At 29.1% G+C, this 17,257-nt stretch overlaps 2 protein-coding genes across 3 annotated transcripts in view; one reads left to right on the forward strand and one right to left on the reverse strand.

Moving 5' to 3' along the window:
- Positions 1-6,299, forward strand: part of RagA-B (Ras-related GTP binding A/B) — a 28,448-nt gene extending 22,149 nt beyond the window's left edge. Inside the window, exons 4-7 of the mRNA XM_067286476.1 lie at positions 2,603-2,698; positions 3,167-3,289; positions 5,527-5,734; positions 5,814-6,299. Of these exons, the coding sequence (XP_067142577.1) occupies positions 2,603-2,698; positions 3,167-3,289; positions 5,527-5,734; positions 5,814-5,911 (525 nt within the window). The 3' untranslated portion in view covers positions 5,912-6,299. The remainder of the gene's footprint in view (positions 1-2,602; positions 2,699-3,166; positions 3,290-5,526; positions 5,735-5,813) is intronic.
- Positions 6,300-8,354: 2,055 nt separating this feature from the next.
- Positions 8,355-16,287, reverse strand: LOC136988569 (ADP-ribose pyrophosphatase, mitochondrial). 2 transcript variants are annotated; one of them, XM_067286472.1, is made up of 7 exons: positions 16,172-16,287; positions 15,973-16,069; positions 15,722-15,905; positions 14,178-14,360; positions 13,946-14,054; positions 11,965-12,108; positions 8,355-8,716 (listed from the first exon to the last, which is right to left on the reverse strand). In XM_067286472.1, exons 1-7 carry the CDS (start codon positions 16,178-16,180, stop codon positions 8,486-8,488), a joined length of 957 nt encoding a protein of 318 aa, XP_067142573.1. In that variant the 5' UTR covers positions 16,181-16,287; the 3' UTR covers positions 8,355-8,485. The 2 variants fall into 2 exon arrangements, with proteins under 2 accessions (XP_067142573.1, XP_067142574.1); XM_067286473.1 differs by lacking the exon at positions 16,172-16,287 and adding an exon at positions 16,142-16,160.
- Positions 16,288-17,257: the final 970 nt, after the last annotated feature.

Below are 17,257 nucleotides of genomic sequence, written 5' to 3' on the forward strand. Positions count from 1 at the left end.
CTTGTGGGGTGAGAAAGTGAAACAAACCATGTAACTCTGGAATTAAAACATTTTTACTCTGGTACATTCAAAACAGTATAATACATGAAATTTAAATGAAACAAGATTTATTGGCTGTGATTCATTAAATTCTATTAAATGTATTTATTTTATTATTCAAAAATAATTTTTGGACTTTAATTTTGGACATCAATATTTATGTTAAAGAATAACAGATTCTCAATTATTCACTCTAATGATTGAAATATAGATGTACAGTACTTGCTATATTAGCCGAGTGCTTTAAAGTAATTTTCAATTATATTTCTTTATTCTTAATTAAATTTGTTTAGTCGCTGTGTATATGTTTAATAGGTGGTTGTCTCTTTAATCCGAAAACATTCGGTAGACTAACTTACAGCTGAACAGGCTTAAAACTTTTTTATTGGTTCTTCATCAAATGCATTTCGGACCAGTTTTATGTGTCCTGGTCCTTCATCAGTGCTACAGGAAATCAAAGGTTTTTTATTAACATGGGCGACGCGAGTACGTACATAATAAGATTTACAAAAATTCTTTAAAAAACGTTTTAACTAAATACATTTTTTATACCTTTTTCGTATACTCTTTATTAACAATACATTGCTTACTGGTATCTGTTTTCATATTCGTTTTTTAATTCCTATTTTCCCTTGTATTTACAGTAGTACTATGATTATAAAGTTTTCTTATATAAAATCTTTTACAAAAATCTGTGTAACTAATATAGAGTTTCTAAAATTAAATACGTACTTACTATTTTTTCGGATGTACTTTAAACATTTTACAGCAAATTTTGGTCCTATAAATATACACTTAAGGTTGTTCGTAAAGCATTGCGCTTTTTACAATACTAGGACGTTTTTGCAGTAGGGTGCCACACATAAAACTATTAGTAAGTATATATAGTAAGTATAGTAAGTACGTATTTAATTTTAGAAACTCTATATTAGTTACACAGATTTTTGTAAAAGATTTTATATAAGAAAACTTTATAATCATAGTACTACTGTAAATACAAGGGAAAATAGGAATTAAAAAACGAATATGAAAACAGATACCAGTAAGCAATGTATTGTTAATAAAGAGTATACGAAAAAGGTATAAAAAATGTATTTAGTTAAAACGTTTTTTAAAGAATTTTTGTAAATCTTATTATGTACGTACTCGCGTCGCCCATGTTAATAAAAAACCTTTGATTTCCTGTAGCACTGATGAGGGACCAGGACACATAAAACTGGTCCGAAATGCATTTGATGAAGAACCAATAAAAAAGTTTTAAGCCTGTTCAGCTGTAAGTTAGTCTACCGAATGTTTTCGGATTAAAGAGACAACCACCTATTAATTCTTTATTCTTTTTGGTGCTTGTCTTGCTCATAAGGAGTTTCCTTTACTGTTTTTACTTTCGTACTGTTATTTATGCCAAGTGCTATTGTACACTTAATAATGATATTGTAGATATGTTTTTAGACTTTTATATGCACTGGCAAGTGAAAAAATGCTATGATTTGTATAGGTGATGTTTGTTTTATGGCAGTGATCTGAAACGTAATCTGCCATATTAGCAAGGTATGTCTGTACATGAATAACACAACATTAATGAAAAATAAAATACTTGTTATAAATTTCAATGCTAAAATTAAAAAGTTCAATTTAAAACCATTTTCAAAATTTTTATTATTTATAAATATACCTCTTCTAAATGTAGTGACATTAACAGAAAAATCAGAAGGTTAAATTCCAATACATATTAATTACTAGAAGACTGTGGGTATGGTGTTTAGACAAAAATTAATACCTTCTAAAACCGATAACCGGCGTGAACTATTTTCAAAATGGCGAACGTTTTCGCTGCCCCTCCTGGGCTCTTCCTCAGGCCAATTCTTTTTGCTGGAACTGGATTCGATAATCGAACAGCATAAAATAAATGGAACGTGTTCCGTTTTTTAAAAAATCGAGCACGTGCGGCAACCGCATGCTCAATTTTTTATCAAGCCCAGGAGGAGCAGCGAAAACGTTGCCATTTTGAAAATAGTTCACGCCGGTTATCGGTTTTAGAAGGTATTAATTTTTGTTTATACAACCCGGTGTCGGAGAAACGTATGGTGTTTAGTTTTAGTAGATTAAATTCTTCAAATATTGTACAAATTTGTAATGAAGTATGGACTTCTTAATTAGTATGAATTTTCTCTACATTGACATTAAATGTATCTGACATTTTTTACTTGGACAATGAATTTAGCATATCAGCTTTCATTTTGATAGAGAGAGTAATATTTAACAGAGGAGACAATGATAGTTTCTCCTGTAATATCTGGAGAAGACCGCTTCTGGTTTCTGATATAAGTTAATTGTTAACATTATCGATGTAGCTTGTATGTATTTTTCAGATATGCTTGGTATAATATTGCATCTGTTGTTGACCAGAATACAGGCACGACAATTTTAGTAACTGTAGAAGAGCACCAAAAAAAAAAAAAGTTTTGAATAGTCCTTCCTCAGCTTATGTTTAGCAATTCATATGAACTATTGAAGATGAGCAGATTAATTCCTTAGTTTAAAATCTTGCATTTTCAATTTTTAGATATTCAAAGAACGTGAAGAAGATTTAAAGAAACTTTCACGGCCGATTGACTCTATTTGTTTCCGAACATCTATCTGGGATGAAACCTTATACAAAGTACTTAGTAGGAAATGTTAAAATATATTGTTTTATATATCGCACCCCGGCAAGAAAAGTGACACAACTCAAAAAATGGCAATTTTGAGATTATGTCATTGAAAAATGTGTATGAAGTTGCCCCAACATTCACAACAAGCATCACATCTCTATCTCACAAAATAACAAAGTTATTATAAAAGCAAGAAAAGTGAGGTAACTCAAAGACCTCATATATATTTAGCTGATAACACCTCACATTCAACGAGAGCAGAGCTACAGATCCATAATTACTATACTATAGAATATAATAGAATTTACCACCATAAATACTTACCTGAAATTTAAAAGCAGCTTATACTATAAGTTTTATAGTATTCTTTAAGTAGATTTTTCTCAAATACTGCATTTTTGAGTTGTGTCACCTTTCTTGCCAAGGCACCATATATAACAAAGCATTCAGATTAAATGTGCTTGAAAATTTTACAGGCTTGGTCTTCTATTGTTTATACTCTTATACCAAATGTGCAGCAATTAGAAAGTAATCTGAATCAATTTGCTAATATTTTGGATGCTGATGAAGTACTATTATTTGAAAGAGCAACATTTTTGGTAAGCATTATATTTTATTATTAAGAACTAAATATATAAATTATCATAAGTTGGGTTTAAATGACCTTTTATTAGAATATATAATAAATTTGTTAATTTTCAATGAACAACAGAAAACATCCAAATAATGTAGTATAGAGTATTTTTTAATGGGGGTGATATATGTTTATGAACTTAACTCTCACTTGTATTTTTAAACTTGTGTAAATACAACTAAATTTAAATTTTACAGTATATATGTTCTGTTCTGTGGCTATTTGCAAATTTTCATAGAAGTCTATAATTTTGAACAACTTTTTTTAGTAGCTTATAGCATGTAAAAGTGCCACTAATTGGCAGATGATGTATCCTTTCAACAAAATTACCTATACTATGTTACTTCTCAATAAATAAATAAAATTAATATTTCTTAAATTTATAAAAAAGATTTCTGTGTACTTTAATAATCCACTGTTATAAATAATCATTGAATTCATATCTTATTATGTTAGTGATTCATACTCTACTAGATTTATTGGTGACTTTACAGTGATTATAATATTTGTAAACTATTGTTTCATTATTTGAAATTTTCTATTTCCAAATTATTATTACTAGCAATTTTTTTTTTTTGTTTCTCCACTTAAATATCTTTCTATATTGTTGCAGTATTATCTATAACGTTAAGTCATATTACATGAAACCATGATGGTATGTTAAAATTTAAAAAAAAAATGTTTCAAATAAAAAATCTGGATCTGAAAGAAAGGAAAATACTAAGAAGAATATCAAAATAAATAAATAAATAGAAGAAAAGAAAACAATCCAACATGGTTCAAGAAAAGCTGAACATATTATGGCGTCATGTAATATGACTTAGCATTCTATATCGTTGCAGTATTATCTATAAAGATATTTAAATGGAGAAATGAAAAAAATTTACATGGGAGGGGAAAAAGTCAAAACAAGCCATGAAACTACAACCTTTTTGTTAGAACAATGATGAGACAGTCCTATAACTTAGAATTAAACTTTATTCTAATATAAGATTATACATGCACTTGTTCATTCATCCATAACTTTGCGCACAACTGAAAACAGGTCTCTTCTTGTTTTGAGTGGTTTTGCATGGGTGTTGCCAGTTCATACACAGTTTGTGATATCGACACTTGCTTTAGTTTAGTATTCCCTAACACTTTTTGCACTGAGTGGTAAAGGGCCTTAAACCACAAAAAAAAAAAAAAACACTTTTTGCATGTTGAAATGCAGAACTAATGACCTATACAACTCAGCCTTAGCTATTTCTTTTTAGTGCTTACATTAATCATAATGTTTAAATAAAGTAAAATTTTTTTGGCTTCTTATGGAAACAAAAACCTTCGGTATGTTTATCAGGAAGGTGATCCATAAAATGACATAAATTCCATTAAAAAGTGGCATTGGTAATTCCCAATTTTCCTTTGTTAAAATTAGAAAGAGACATGACATAAATGATATCATCATCAATATTTTAAAATTTATTATTGGGTTTTCATTATTGATGCAATATTAGCATTTTATTTAAGGGAGCAATCTCATCATACTACTACAAACACATAAAGAAGGTTAAAATAATTATAATTTATTTATAAAATATGTATATAACTTTATTATAAAACATATTTAGATTATGTATTTGGGAATCTTACCTAAATAGGAATTTAGATAACCAGTTTAACTGGAGGAATATAATCTAAATAGTCAATCCCTGAATTGTATTTTTAAATTACTGTTCAATAGCCATAGATGTGTTTCAGGTTCATTTATCTCCTCTTTAGTATGGAATTTTACATTGTTTCTGTCAGCTTTGAAAAGACATATTTGGACATCAAAACAATCATAAATGGCAATTTATGAAATAAAGATTCAATAAAACAAGTATTGTTTTGGATTAATCAATTCTTATTTCCTATAATTCAGTAATCTAAATATATTAAATATTAATATTAGTAGAAAACTGATATGTATGATTTTGCTGCATTTTACAATTTAATTCTGAAATTAATGGAATTGATGATGATAAAATTCGGGCTTATCTATTTATTTATATAAAAATAAACAAATATCAACCAAATGTGAAATAATAATTTTTAAATACCTTAGATTTGTTGAAATATTTAGACTAGATTGATTAATCTGATAGTTTTGTGAGTTTTGTTAAATCTAAATTTTATGAAACATCTTAATAAATAACGTATTTTAATTTAAAAATTTTCCAGATGATATCTCACTGTCAATTACGTGAACATCGCGATGTCCACAGATTTGAGAAGGTGTCTAATATTATCAAGCAGTTCAAATTAAGTTGTAGTAAATTAGCTGCACAGTTTCAGAGTATGGAAGTCTGTAATAAGCAGTTTGCTGCATTTATAGACATTTTTACTCCTAATACTTATGTTATGGTTATTATGTCAGATCCCAGCATACGTAAGTTTTTATTATAAATTTATTTTTTAAAATTTCAGATAAGTAGATTTATATAACATGCCAATCTTTCTCTCGACAGCATCTGCGGCAACACTTATTAACATAAAAAATGCCAGGAAACATTTCGAAAAATTAGAAGGTGTCAAACAATCCCAGCATAATCTAGCAGGAAGATAATAGAAAAATTTAAAAGGATATTTGTGAATGGACATATAAAAATGTATAACTTGAGTGTCAAGATTTCACTACAAATCTAATGAGCATGTGATGATTTATTTTTAAATTGAATCTAAGTGCTAAAACAATTATGTGAATAATTCTTATTATTTTGTAACGATCATTGAAATATTACAATGTATAAAGTAATTTAAAATTTTATTCATAAATTCTAAAAATTATTTGTGAATCTTTCATTTTTCATAATTGTAATTTTCTTTTCCAATATATTTTGTACCAAATTAATAAGAGAATTAAAAGGTGTTCATAATTTTTTAATATTTTGAGAAGTATTATAAACATACATATGTATGGTATTATAATAATAAAATATATTATTAAACTTAAATTTGTTTTATAGACTAAATCATAGAACTGACTTTACGTTATAAAATTAATATGTCAAATATCAAACAAACAGCAGGAATCCTTTATTAGGCTATTAAGGCTATATTAATAATTCTAAGTAACTATCAGGTTGGTTGTATTTATCCTTATTGGTTTTATATCAACAAATAATTGTAGCTAATGTGTACTTTAACTTTAATTCTAGACTAAATAGACAAACTTTTTGCAAATAAATATGTAGTATGAAGCAGATAATTTTAGTCTTACACTAATTAATGCTACATTATGATTAGCTGTTGTTGCCTATCAATAATCCTCTTATTTTGTAGTTAACGTTTTGAATTTATTATAATTCATTCCAGGAGGCTATTTGAACTTAGAAACCATTCAAAATCCGAACCAATTTTTCTCATTAGAAATAATGGAAAGCAAATCGATCTGTTCCCAGACCCTAAACAATATCCATTTCAATAAACTTAAGTAGCCAATAAACATAATTTAAGGTAAAAATAACCCAATTAAAACATGTAAACAAAAATGTAAATACTGTATAATGAAATGAAACATTTGCTCATCACACATCGACTTTGGCATCTTAAATACGGTTGCCAGATCTGCTGTTTGTACTGCTTTCATGCTTCGTAAGTTCCTTTTTCATCTGTGGTCAATATTACAACTTTTCACTTAGACTTATTGCTTCCTCACACTTCTTGGATGCCGTGATTAATAAGTAAAGGCTAAATTGGTTAAAAGCTGTCATTACTTATAATTAAATCACACATCTATGTTAAGTTATGAAATTTAACAATTTACTTGCTAATGGGAGATTGCATTCTTTGTTTAGCAGTTTATTTTAAACTTTTTACTTCATATTTTGTTCGAATAAAATCAAGTTGAAAAGTCTTCATATAAAAAGCATATCAGGCACATTACATTTAGTTTTGGAAAGGGTATAAATCTGTACAGACAGTAAAAAAATTCATAATGTGTGTGGGAAAGATGCACCATAACTTCAAAAATGTCAAACGTGGTTTAAAAAATTCCACTCAGGTAATTTTCAACTAAAGGATATAAAATATACGGGGTGCCCAAAAACTCAACAAAAAAATTGTAGGAAGAAATTGTTAAAAATCAACAAATAACAATATATATAACCAAATACACCAAAAATAAAGAAAAAAAAGCACTGGAAAAAAACAAGCTTAACACCAAGAGATGACTTGGGCACAAAACAGATTATATTTATGCTTCAAGCACATTTTTTTACTGTGTATGCAGTTCAAACTCCAAAGGAAATTATATTCAAATTTGGCATTTGAGGTACAAGATACAGCACCATGTATAAATTCAGATTGTACAGTATTTTATACTGTGTAATGGTTTTTCTGTAATAAATCTGTTCAGAAGCTACAATGCACTTAATATTGGCTTATTGTGAATTTCACAGCATATAGCAATATCAGTGTGTTGTTAGGCGAGTTTAACAACATTAATAACAATTTACTATTATTTGGTTATTTGTCATAAAATGCAATTGAATATTTTATTCTTGAATTTTTGTTAAACTTAAGCCAAATATTTATATTAATTACATCATTAGTAAATCTCCCATAATATTCAAGGTATTTAACCCTTCCTGCTGGACTAGTTCAGTACAGTAGACCCCCCCCATAACATGGTAGATAAGTTCCGTGTTATATGAATCCGTGTTGTACGAGTCACTTAAATACATGAACTAATCACAGCCCATGTGCTGGACTGTGATTGGCTCAAAACACGGAACTTATCTACCGTGTTATAGGGGGGTCTACTGTATCATATTTATGTTACAGGAATGTTTCATCAATATTTTTTAGAGTTTTTATTAATCTGAAATGCTTGGAGATGGGAATCTGTTTGCAATAAATTCAAATATCCAAATTATTTATCAATTAGGACAGATAAAATATTAATAGAAAATTGTTTTCACAATACAAAATAGGATATTTAATGGTTATGCTTAGTTTTGGACAAGAGAGTATATTTAAAATGTAATAATAAATAAGAAATTAAGCAATTGTTTTACAAAATATTTATTCATAACAAGTAAATACATAGACAATTGTAACATATCATATTGATATTTACAGTTTATATTATTAATCATCAAATAATATTTTCATAAAGTAATTGGTTGTAGTTTAACCTTTACCAATGTGCATTTAAATGTTCTGCTACTTTGCGTAAAAAGTCTTTGTGACTTGCATAAAGCTGAAGTTCTGAATCAATATCTGTCCAGCAGACTTTAGCAGCATCATCACCTGCTTCGAGATGGATCTTTCCAATACTTTCTCCAGTATCATCGTGAAAAACATACGCCACTGTTTCCATCCAAGCATTATCTGTATTTCGAGGATCATCTACATATCCTTTGTATATCTGAAATTATAACAATTAAATATGGTTAATTATTTAAATTTAAATATACTGTATTTATAAAAAGAATAGATTAAAGCAATTAAAATACAGTCAACTTTCATTAATATGAATTGCTAGGGGAACAGTAGTTAGTTTGCTTTATTGAAAATTCGTAATGATTTTCAGGGTCAAGATTGTATAATTTAGTAAAGGATTAAAGCAGGGCTACAGAGTTGGTAAAAAAAACGCTCGACTCCAACTCCTGATAATTTTAGTAGGCCAACTCTGACTCCAACTCTGGCAAAATTAAATACCAAGTCATTTTATGGGGGGCAGAAGTGCTCATAGAGGGGTACCCTACTCTAAACTCTAAAAGGAGCCCCAGGCATTTACCCAAATACTTTTATACGTAGGCTGTTTTTTTTCCAAGCCCCAATGGTCCATAAAAAAAGACAAGCGTAAATAACAAAATGAATTTATCACCAAAAGTTAGGTACAGACATGGTTGCTTTTCGACATAATCACCGTGAAGATTGAGAAATTTATATCTGTGCGCGAGCTTTTTCCATCTTTGTCATAGAATGTTGCCGCCAATGACTCGAGATGGGCCCTAACATTTTTTTGAAGATTGTCATTAGTCTCGAACTTTTGCCCTCCTAGCCACTCTTTCTGTTCACGAAAAAGGTGGAAGTTGCTCGGCGCTAAATCAGGGCTATATGCTGGTGTGTTTAAAGGTGGTGAAGACTTCCACCCAGCTTAAAACCTTTTAATGTGTGAAGACTTCCATCTCCTTCCTGAACTGAAAACAGCTAGCAAGGCTGACGTTTGAGACTGCCTTGCTAGCTAAATGAACTAATGACGATCTTCAAAACAACGTTGTTAAGGCCATCTCAATTCACTGGCAGCAACATTCTATGACAAGGAGATGGAAAAGCTCGTCCACAGATATGACAAATGCCTCAATCCTTACGGTGATTACGTCGAAAAGTAACCACGTTTGTACCTAACTTTTGGAATAAATTCATTTTGTTATTTACACTTGTCTTGTGTTTTATGGACCATCGGAGCTTGAAAAAAACCGCCCTCGTAGTTAGTATTTTTAATATTTAACTTACATTGATATTTATTTGTATAAAAAAAATTAATTTTTAACAAATATTTAATAAGAGGAGTAATGGTGCGATAAAATTCTACATCTACATATATTTGACGGCATTTGCACTTCAATTTTACCCTTCCAGAAGTTAGTCCAACTAAAGAGTGTGCGATCTAGCTACTTCAGCCCCTTGTTCAGAAAAGAAAAATATGAACTCTGATCAATCAGTCTGGCTCATTCAGAAAAATAGAGTACTTATTTAGAGCGGGGATAATAAAGGAATGATTCAAAAATATTTAAATTCAATCGGGTCAAAATAATTTAACTACTAAACACAAACACTACAAAGAACACTACACATTTAATAAATTAAATTGGTGCATTTTGTATTTAAAATAAATGAATTATAACAAAATATAAAAAGATTTTAAAAAATTAATAAATATATAATTAGTTTTTTATTTAAATAAAAGAAAATTAAGTAAATTTAAAATCCCGGAGTTGGAGTCGACACATTTTTTCCGATTCCGACTCCGACTCCTCTGGCCAGAAATTCCTCCCGACTCCGTCTCCACACCCCTGGATTAAAGGACAACTGAAATCTCTAAATTACATTTTGAATTAATTTACTAAATAAAGGTAATAAAATTATATTCATTTACAAAAATAAATTAATGATCTAAATGATTTCCAAATAAACAAAATGAAAGAGAGACAATAGTCACTGTTTAAGTGTGGAGTAGTAAATACAGTCAAACCTGTTTTTATGCGGGGGATAGGGACCGCATTAAAAAAAACGCATTAAAAAAAAATCTCACGAAACTTCACGAATGACTGTAAATAATAGTTTTCGCAACACAATTTTAAAAATAATTTTTTTATGCGGTCAACAGGGACCGCATAAAAAAAGTCTCACATAGAAAATAACTCAAAACCGTACGAAATAGAATTTATTGACAACAGATGTCAGCACTTGACTGCATCGTCTGGTCTATCGTCTGTTTTACATATTTTTGTCCAGGTGGTGTTTTGTTGACTTAAAAAGTAAATTATTTCATTTTTCGCATATTCATGCAATATTATTACTATAATAAGTGCATTTATGCTATAATAAGTTTATTTAGCTATAATAAGTCAACGTGAGACATGACGAATCGCACGAGACTAGTCGCCAACTATACCGCACAAATTAAAAATTCGCATTAAAAAAATCGCACAAATAAAAATCGCACATAAAAAGAGCGCATAAAAACAGGTTTGACTGTATATGAATAGTAGTTAAACAAAGCTAAAAGAAATCCAAGATATTTTTTTGTTTAAAATAATTTTTGGCACCAAAAGAATGTAAAAAGCAACCATTATTGAAAATAGGATTATTTCTTGGGGTTGTAAAGGTAATTTACAGTTCAAATTCTGGTAAAATGTTTGTTTGCTTTATTATGTGGAAAATAAACATTGTGATAAAGGTATTTTGCCAGGGGAATGGCAAAATTCACTTTAACACAGTGGTTTCCAACTTTCTGTACCTCTGCCCCCACTTTTTCAGAAAAAAATTGTTGCACCCCTCAATTTTTGTAACAATCTAATTTCATAAATACCGTCCTTATAATTTATTTAACAGCATACAAAACAATACACCTTATTAAATAAAGTATATTGTTCACCGGTACTCAACTCTTGTCGAGACATTTCGGCAAGAGTGCGGATGGATTTTTAGCATTCATACCAGAGTCGTTCTGACAAGGGTTGTGAATTAGACATAACTTTTTGACTATTTTTATTTGTTTGTATTAAAAGACGATAATTTGGTAAAAGCTGTGCACCCCATTTGCAACAGTCTCGTGTTGCACTAGAGGGGCATGCCCCACAGATCGGAAAACACTGCTTTAACACAAGAATTTGCTTTATTGGTATTTGTTTTAAGGTGAGTTGACTGGTAAAATCTGGTAAAATTAATATATAATTTATCTAAATTAATGTCACATTACATGAATAACTTGTAAATAAACAATTACGTTGTGTTGAATTTAAAATTATATGCATGTAGTAAGTCTAAGTTAAAAATTTGTTTGACTGCATTTTTGATAATCAATTTATTTGTATTTAAACATTTTCTAATTTTAAGATGCACAGAATATATACAACTTTCTTAACATAGAAATAATGTACTTGCTTCTTTTCCTTTTTTAAAGAAATCTTCTAGTTTTTCTTCTAATTTTTGTTTATCGGATTGTGTTAAACATAAACTGTTTAAAGCTTCTTCACAAAACTCACGTTTTAGCGTAGCGCTAACAAATTCTCCAGGATCTATCATACCCTATAAGAAAAATATTCTAAAAATTAAGTATCATTTGGTTTTATTTTATTAGTAATAAATTATAATATATTGATTTTTCCCCCTCTCTTTTAATTTCAAAATTTCCAAAGAACCATTTATTCATTTAATGATTTCATTAACAGTTTTATTAAGATCTAAAATACAATGCATAAAAAAGTATTGTAGCCAAATTATAATGTTAAAATTGTATAATGAGTTGATGAAAAATAATCACAAACAAGTTAATAGAACATCATAAAGATGGGATTACAATTAATCATCCCTACAGTTAACCATCTACAAGAACCTTAAGGAGAGTTCCTGTAGATAGTCTGTAACTTAATGAATCATCAATAAACTTTTATAATAAAAAAATGCAACAAGATTGTCCAATAAGAAATATAGTCTACTCTATTACAGCCTACTAAAATTACGATTCTTTATTCCATAGCTACAGCAGTGAAGATCTCTTTTAATTAAATGCAATTTTTATGAAAGATGAAATATTGCTTGTGCATATCAAAAACGTGCATATCATTGTGGACAGATGAGTCGCATTGTATTATAAACTGCACGTCTATTCAGTTAACATTGTTATAAAATTTTTGATTATAGAATGATTTTATAGAATTTTAAGAAATAACTACCTCGGCAGTAGCACTTGACTCGGCTCCGAACGACAGAATAACTTGCGCATAACATGTAAATTATCCAATGCAAAAGTGAATAAATTTTGCATTTTACCATGGAGTATTATGATTTCATTTTCTAATAAATCAACGAAATCAATTATACTGATTATTATAGTACATTTAGTCTTATTTTAAATCAATTAACTACTACATTTAAAAAATGAAAAGCATCTTTTTATCTAGAATATGTTTTTTGGCCATTCTACACCCATCTTCAGCTTACAACAAATATAAGTTAGTGGAGGAGAATGCATATTTAAGTTGACTTGTAAGTTTAGAATAAAATTGAAATATAAATTTATGTTCACAGTTTCTAAAATTAATATTGTTAAATTAATTAAAAAAGAAAAAAACTAACAATATCGATTTAAGAAAATTTGGAAATTAATTTATACTTTAATTCTGTTCTAAACTGAAGTCAATTTGGTTAATGTTACCTATGGTTCCAAAATGGCGGCTCGTCTCTGATTCCAGCAACTAGAAGAAAGGAAACAGTGGGAACGACTGTTCTAACCTAACCTAACCTAACCTATTCTAATAAATTACCATAATTATTACCAACAAAATTATTAGAATAGGTTAGGTTAGGTTAGGTTAGAACAGTCGTTCCCACTGTTTCCTTTCTTCTAGTTGCTGGAATCAGAGACGAGCCGCCATTTTGGAACCATAGGTAACATTAACCAATATGAATCTTTAAATAATTGTATTTACACATTTGTCTGCATTTTTTGTAAGCTAGAAGACATCCATAAAATTGTTAAAACGTTTCTAGAAAATTAATCTTATTTTAAATCATTTTATGTTACCAAGCTTCACGCAGTATATTAATTGATTGGTTGTAATAGTTTTAAGCATGATAGCAATCAATTCATATAAGAATGTTTCATACATTTGATGATTCATGATTTAAAGTACATGAATGCTTATTATTTCTAGTTTCATTGTAATTTTTTGCAATTTCTCTTTATTAAAACATTACTTTTTGTTCTATTTTATTTGCATAGCATTGATCTATCTTTTACATTCATTAAAATCAAAACTTTAATTTAAATTATATAAAAAATTAATTACAAATTACAATTATTTCTAACAAAACTTCTTTATATATTACTTCTTATATATTAAAAGATATAAAAATGACTTACACCTGGAATTGCCCATTCTCCACAGTCATGTCTTTGAATAGAAACAAACTGTAGAATAGGACGTTTCGTCGTTTTATGATGTATAATATCTTTATTTTCTCTTTTCCATCTAAAAAAAAAAGTAAATTCTAGAATAATTTACTAAATTTTAGAAAAATATATGTTTATCATCTATAAACTGTCTTCCAGAAACTTTTTAAATAAATTATAATGAATCAGTGATGATTACGACCTCGTGACAATTGGATCGGCGGCATGATTTGGACCCCAACGTCCTAAGCAACCTCTTCCTCTCAATCCAGTTCTTCCAATTGGATTCAGTGGATAATTTTCAAATATTTCGTACTTTTTAACGTAACTTCTTCTATTTACATTTCCATCTAATTCATTCCACTTTGGTTTAAAATTTGAATTTCTGGAAATTTTCAAATATCTGTTTAGTAATCAACTTATGAGAAATAACAATACTGTAATAAAATATTCTTGCAATATTATCAAGAAATTATTTTCTGAGTGATATTTCATCAGTTTTGATATCATTTTCAGATTCACATTGAAATTTACGTAAAAAATTTAATTTTTACTTTAATCTAAAGATCTTTGGAATAGATCATTGTCTACAATTTATCTAGAAAATCCTAGACCATCCATAATTTAGCAAGAAATTGTCCAGAAAATAGTTATATCCTAAGTTATATTAAAGCTAAACGATTGCCAGATTAGATTGGGCTATATATTAATAGCAGCAGTAATATAGTCCAATCTAATCCAGCAATCATTTGGCATTTAATATGCATAAAGGTGAGACAAATCAAATTCTTGCAACTTGGGTTGCAAAGATGATTGAGTCTCAGCAGATCCTACATAACTTGAGCTGTTGGTATGTCACCTGGCTTCAAATTACAGTAGACCCCCCCTATAACGTGGTAGATACGTTCCGTATTATATGAATCCGTGTTATAGGGGGTGTCTACTGTATTGAAAAACATTTGATCCCTGGGCAAATCAACAAATCAAAAAATTTGCCTGGTGGGTAAAAGGATTTGACATGGAATTAGATCAGACACTTCATGTTAGAAAAAACAGCACAAAATCAAAAAGAATTAAAATAAGTATTAAAGAATAAAATATTTTAATGGCTTTAATTATTTTTTTTATTCCTTTTATTTGAAACCTTGTTTCATCCTACCAGAAATCATTCCTGTCTTTTTTACTACATTTTAAATTGTTTCTTCTTAGTCATTTTTTATAGAGCCATTAAATCTTCTGACTTTAGAATCTTATTTTTATAAAGTTTAAATTTTAAAATGTGTATGGGTATGTTTCCTTGGCAACATTTAAGTAAACAAGCCAATGACATATGAAAACAGAACAATTTTTTGTTTTTATCTGAAGATGATGATTATACAATATCATAAGTGCTCACTAATGATCTGTGCCTTATTATATTGCATTTTAACTCAATAAAACAAACAATGCACATTTTACAGTAACAGTTTGGGGAACACAAACATTTTTAATTCAGTTAATGAGCCATCTTCAGACTTAAATGGACATCATTTCTCTTCTTGTAAAATCATTCCTCTTCTTGTAAAATCATTCCTCTTGCATCCTTTTACACCTGAGGATGGCCCACCAACTGGGTTGGAAACATTCAAATTTCCCCAAACTGTCATCTGCTGTTAAAGGTACATTATTTGCTTAATATAATTTGCAAACTTATTAAAATTAACTAATCTACTATCACAAATATCTGTCCATTGTAATAATTTCTACCCAATTTCTGGATCTGCCCATGGTTTCGAAGACAAGCCACTTATTGTATATTCAGTTGGCTTGTAATCTGGCCAATGCACTTCCCAAGACACTTTATCATCAGGAACAGGAAAGCGCTTAATGTTTTCATTCCTAGAATAGGAAGTGTTTCTGCATTTGACATGAAGCATCTTCTCAATATTACCTACAAAATTAAATGTCAATTATTTTTAATGTCTTAAACACTTGCATAATTGAAAATTAAAAATTACCTTTGCTATTGATTGTAGATGTAAATAAAACAAATATTATGGGAGGTATTGATTGATGAAATGAACTAAATTTGAATAATCTTGATGAAAATGTCAACTATAGAAAATATTTAAGAGAAATAAAAGGAATATACGCATAATAATCCATTCGGTTAATTAATTTATTTACATTTTAATGCGAAATTATAAATTTACTTACGACTGACATCTACAACAAATTATCTTTACATCTTAACATCACGTGGCTCGCTCGTCCATATGGTATTGACAATTTTATCCTCTAGATGGCGTCATTACTGAAATGATACGTATTCGAAATTCTAACAGAGCGCTGCCATGTTTGGTCCTTTTTATTAAATAGCATTCGTAGATTTTTATTTTAAATTGTCTATTTGTATATATATATATATTTCATTTAATTTAACAGCTAGGCATTTCTTTTTAGAATAAAATGATGTGATACACAGTACGCAACAAGTAAACAACAAGACTAAATATGGATTAATGGGTCGAATAATCGGCGTTACTCTGTAAATCTAGTTTTATACAAACGATTATACATAACTATCGCGAGCGATTTCACGAATCTATATATATAATCGAGACGAGTTGATGATAATAATAATAATAATAATAATAATCAGCGCACAGCCCAAGCGGTTGAAAGTTGAAATTTGGTACACAGTTAGGGTACGTCACGAGAACGCACACTAAGAAGGGATTTTTCGAAATTCCTCCCCACGGGGAGAGTGACAGGATTAAGTCTTAACACTTTCATCAACAATTGAAGTGTGAAGTACCAATGGAAATGTTAAGTAACAATTGAGGACAAGAGAAAGCGACGTGCAAGATTTACTGACGCTGGAGGGAAAGAAAGAAAAAGAGTAATATGTTAGAACATATTCGATTTTCAAATTTAAACAGATAAATTCGGTTTTTCTCGACTTTTCTTCTTTAGAACATTTGATGAAAATCGAACGATATAATCAGAACACGTCGTGAAAATCAACAGTATTAGAATATTCGATTTTCAAATTCGACCTTTCTTTAGAAATATTTAGTTTGTTGATGAAATCACTCTTTTTATTTTGTGACTATAACGTAATAATTAATACTACTCAGACACCTTATACCTCTGAGAAATTATTAATTTAATTATGCAAACGTTTTCCACCTGTAATAATAACGTAATAATCTTAATCTTCGCTATCGTTACTTTTGCCCGAGCAACGCCGGGTCTATCTCTAGTTTACTATAATAATGAATTGAATCGAATAAAGTAACA

Source organism: Centruroides vittatus, unplaced genomic scaffold, assembly GCF_030686945.1.
Source record: "Centruroides vittatus isolate TY-2023 unplaced genomic scaffold, ASM3068694v2 scaffold_3315, whole genome shotgun sequence".
In the NCBI taxonomy this organism is placed as follows: domain Eukaryota; kingdom Metazoa; phylum Arthropoda; class Arachnida; order Scorpiones; family Buthidae; genus Centruroides; species Centruroides vittatus.

Bases quoted from the DNA above. Each gene is read 5' to 3' on its own strand.
- LOC136988569 (XM_067286472.1), bottom strand. The intron at 14,361-15,721 runs GTAGAAATTATT...GAAAATTTCCAG, and splicing joins TGGGCAGATCCAGAAATTGG to AAATTCAAATTTTAAACCAA. The intron at 14,055-14,177 runs GTCGTAATCATC...TTTTTTTTTTAG, and splicing joins GCCGATCCAATTGTCACGAG to ATGGAAAAGAGAAAATAAAG.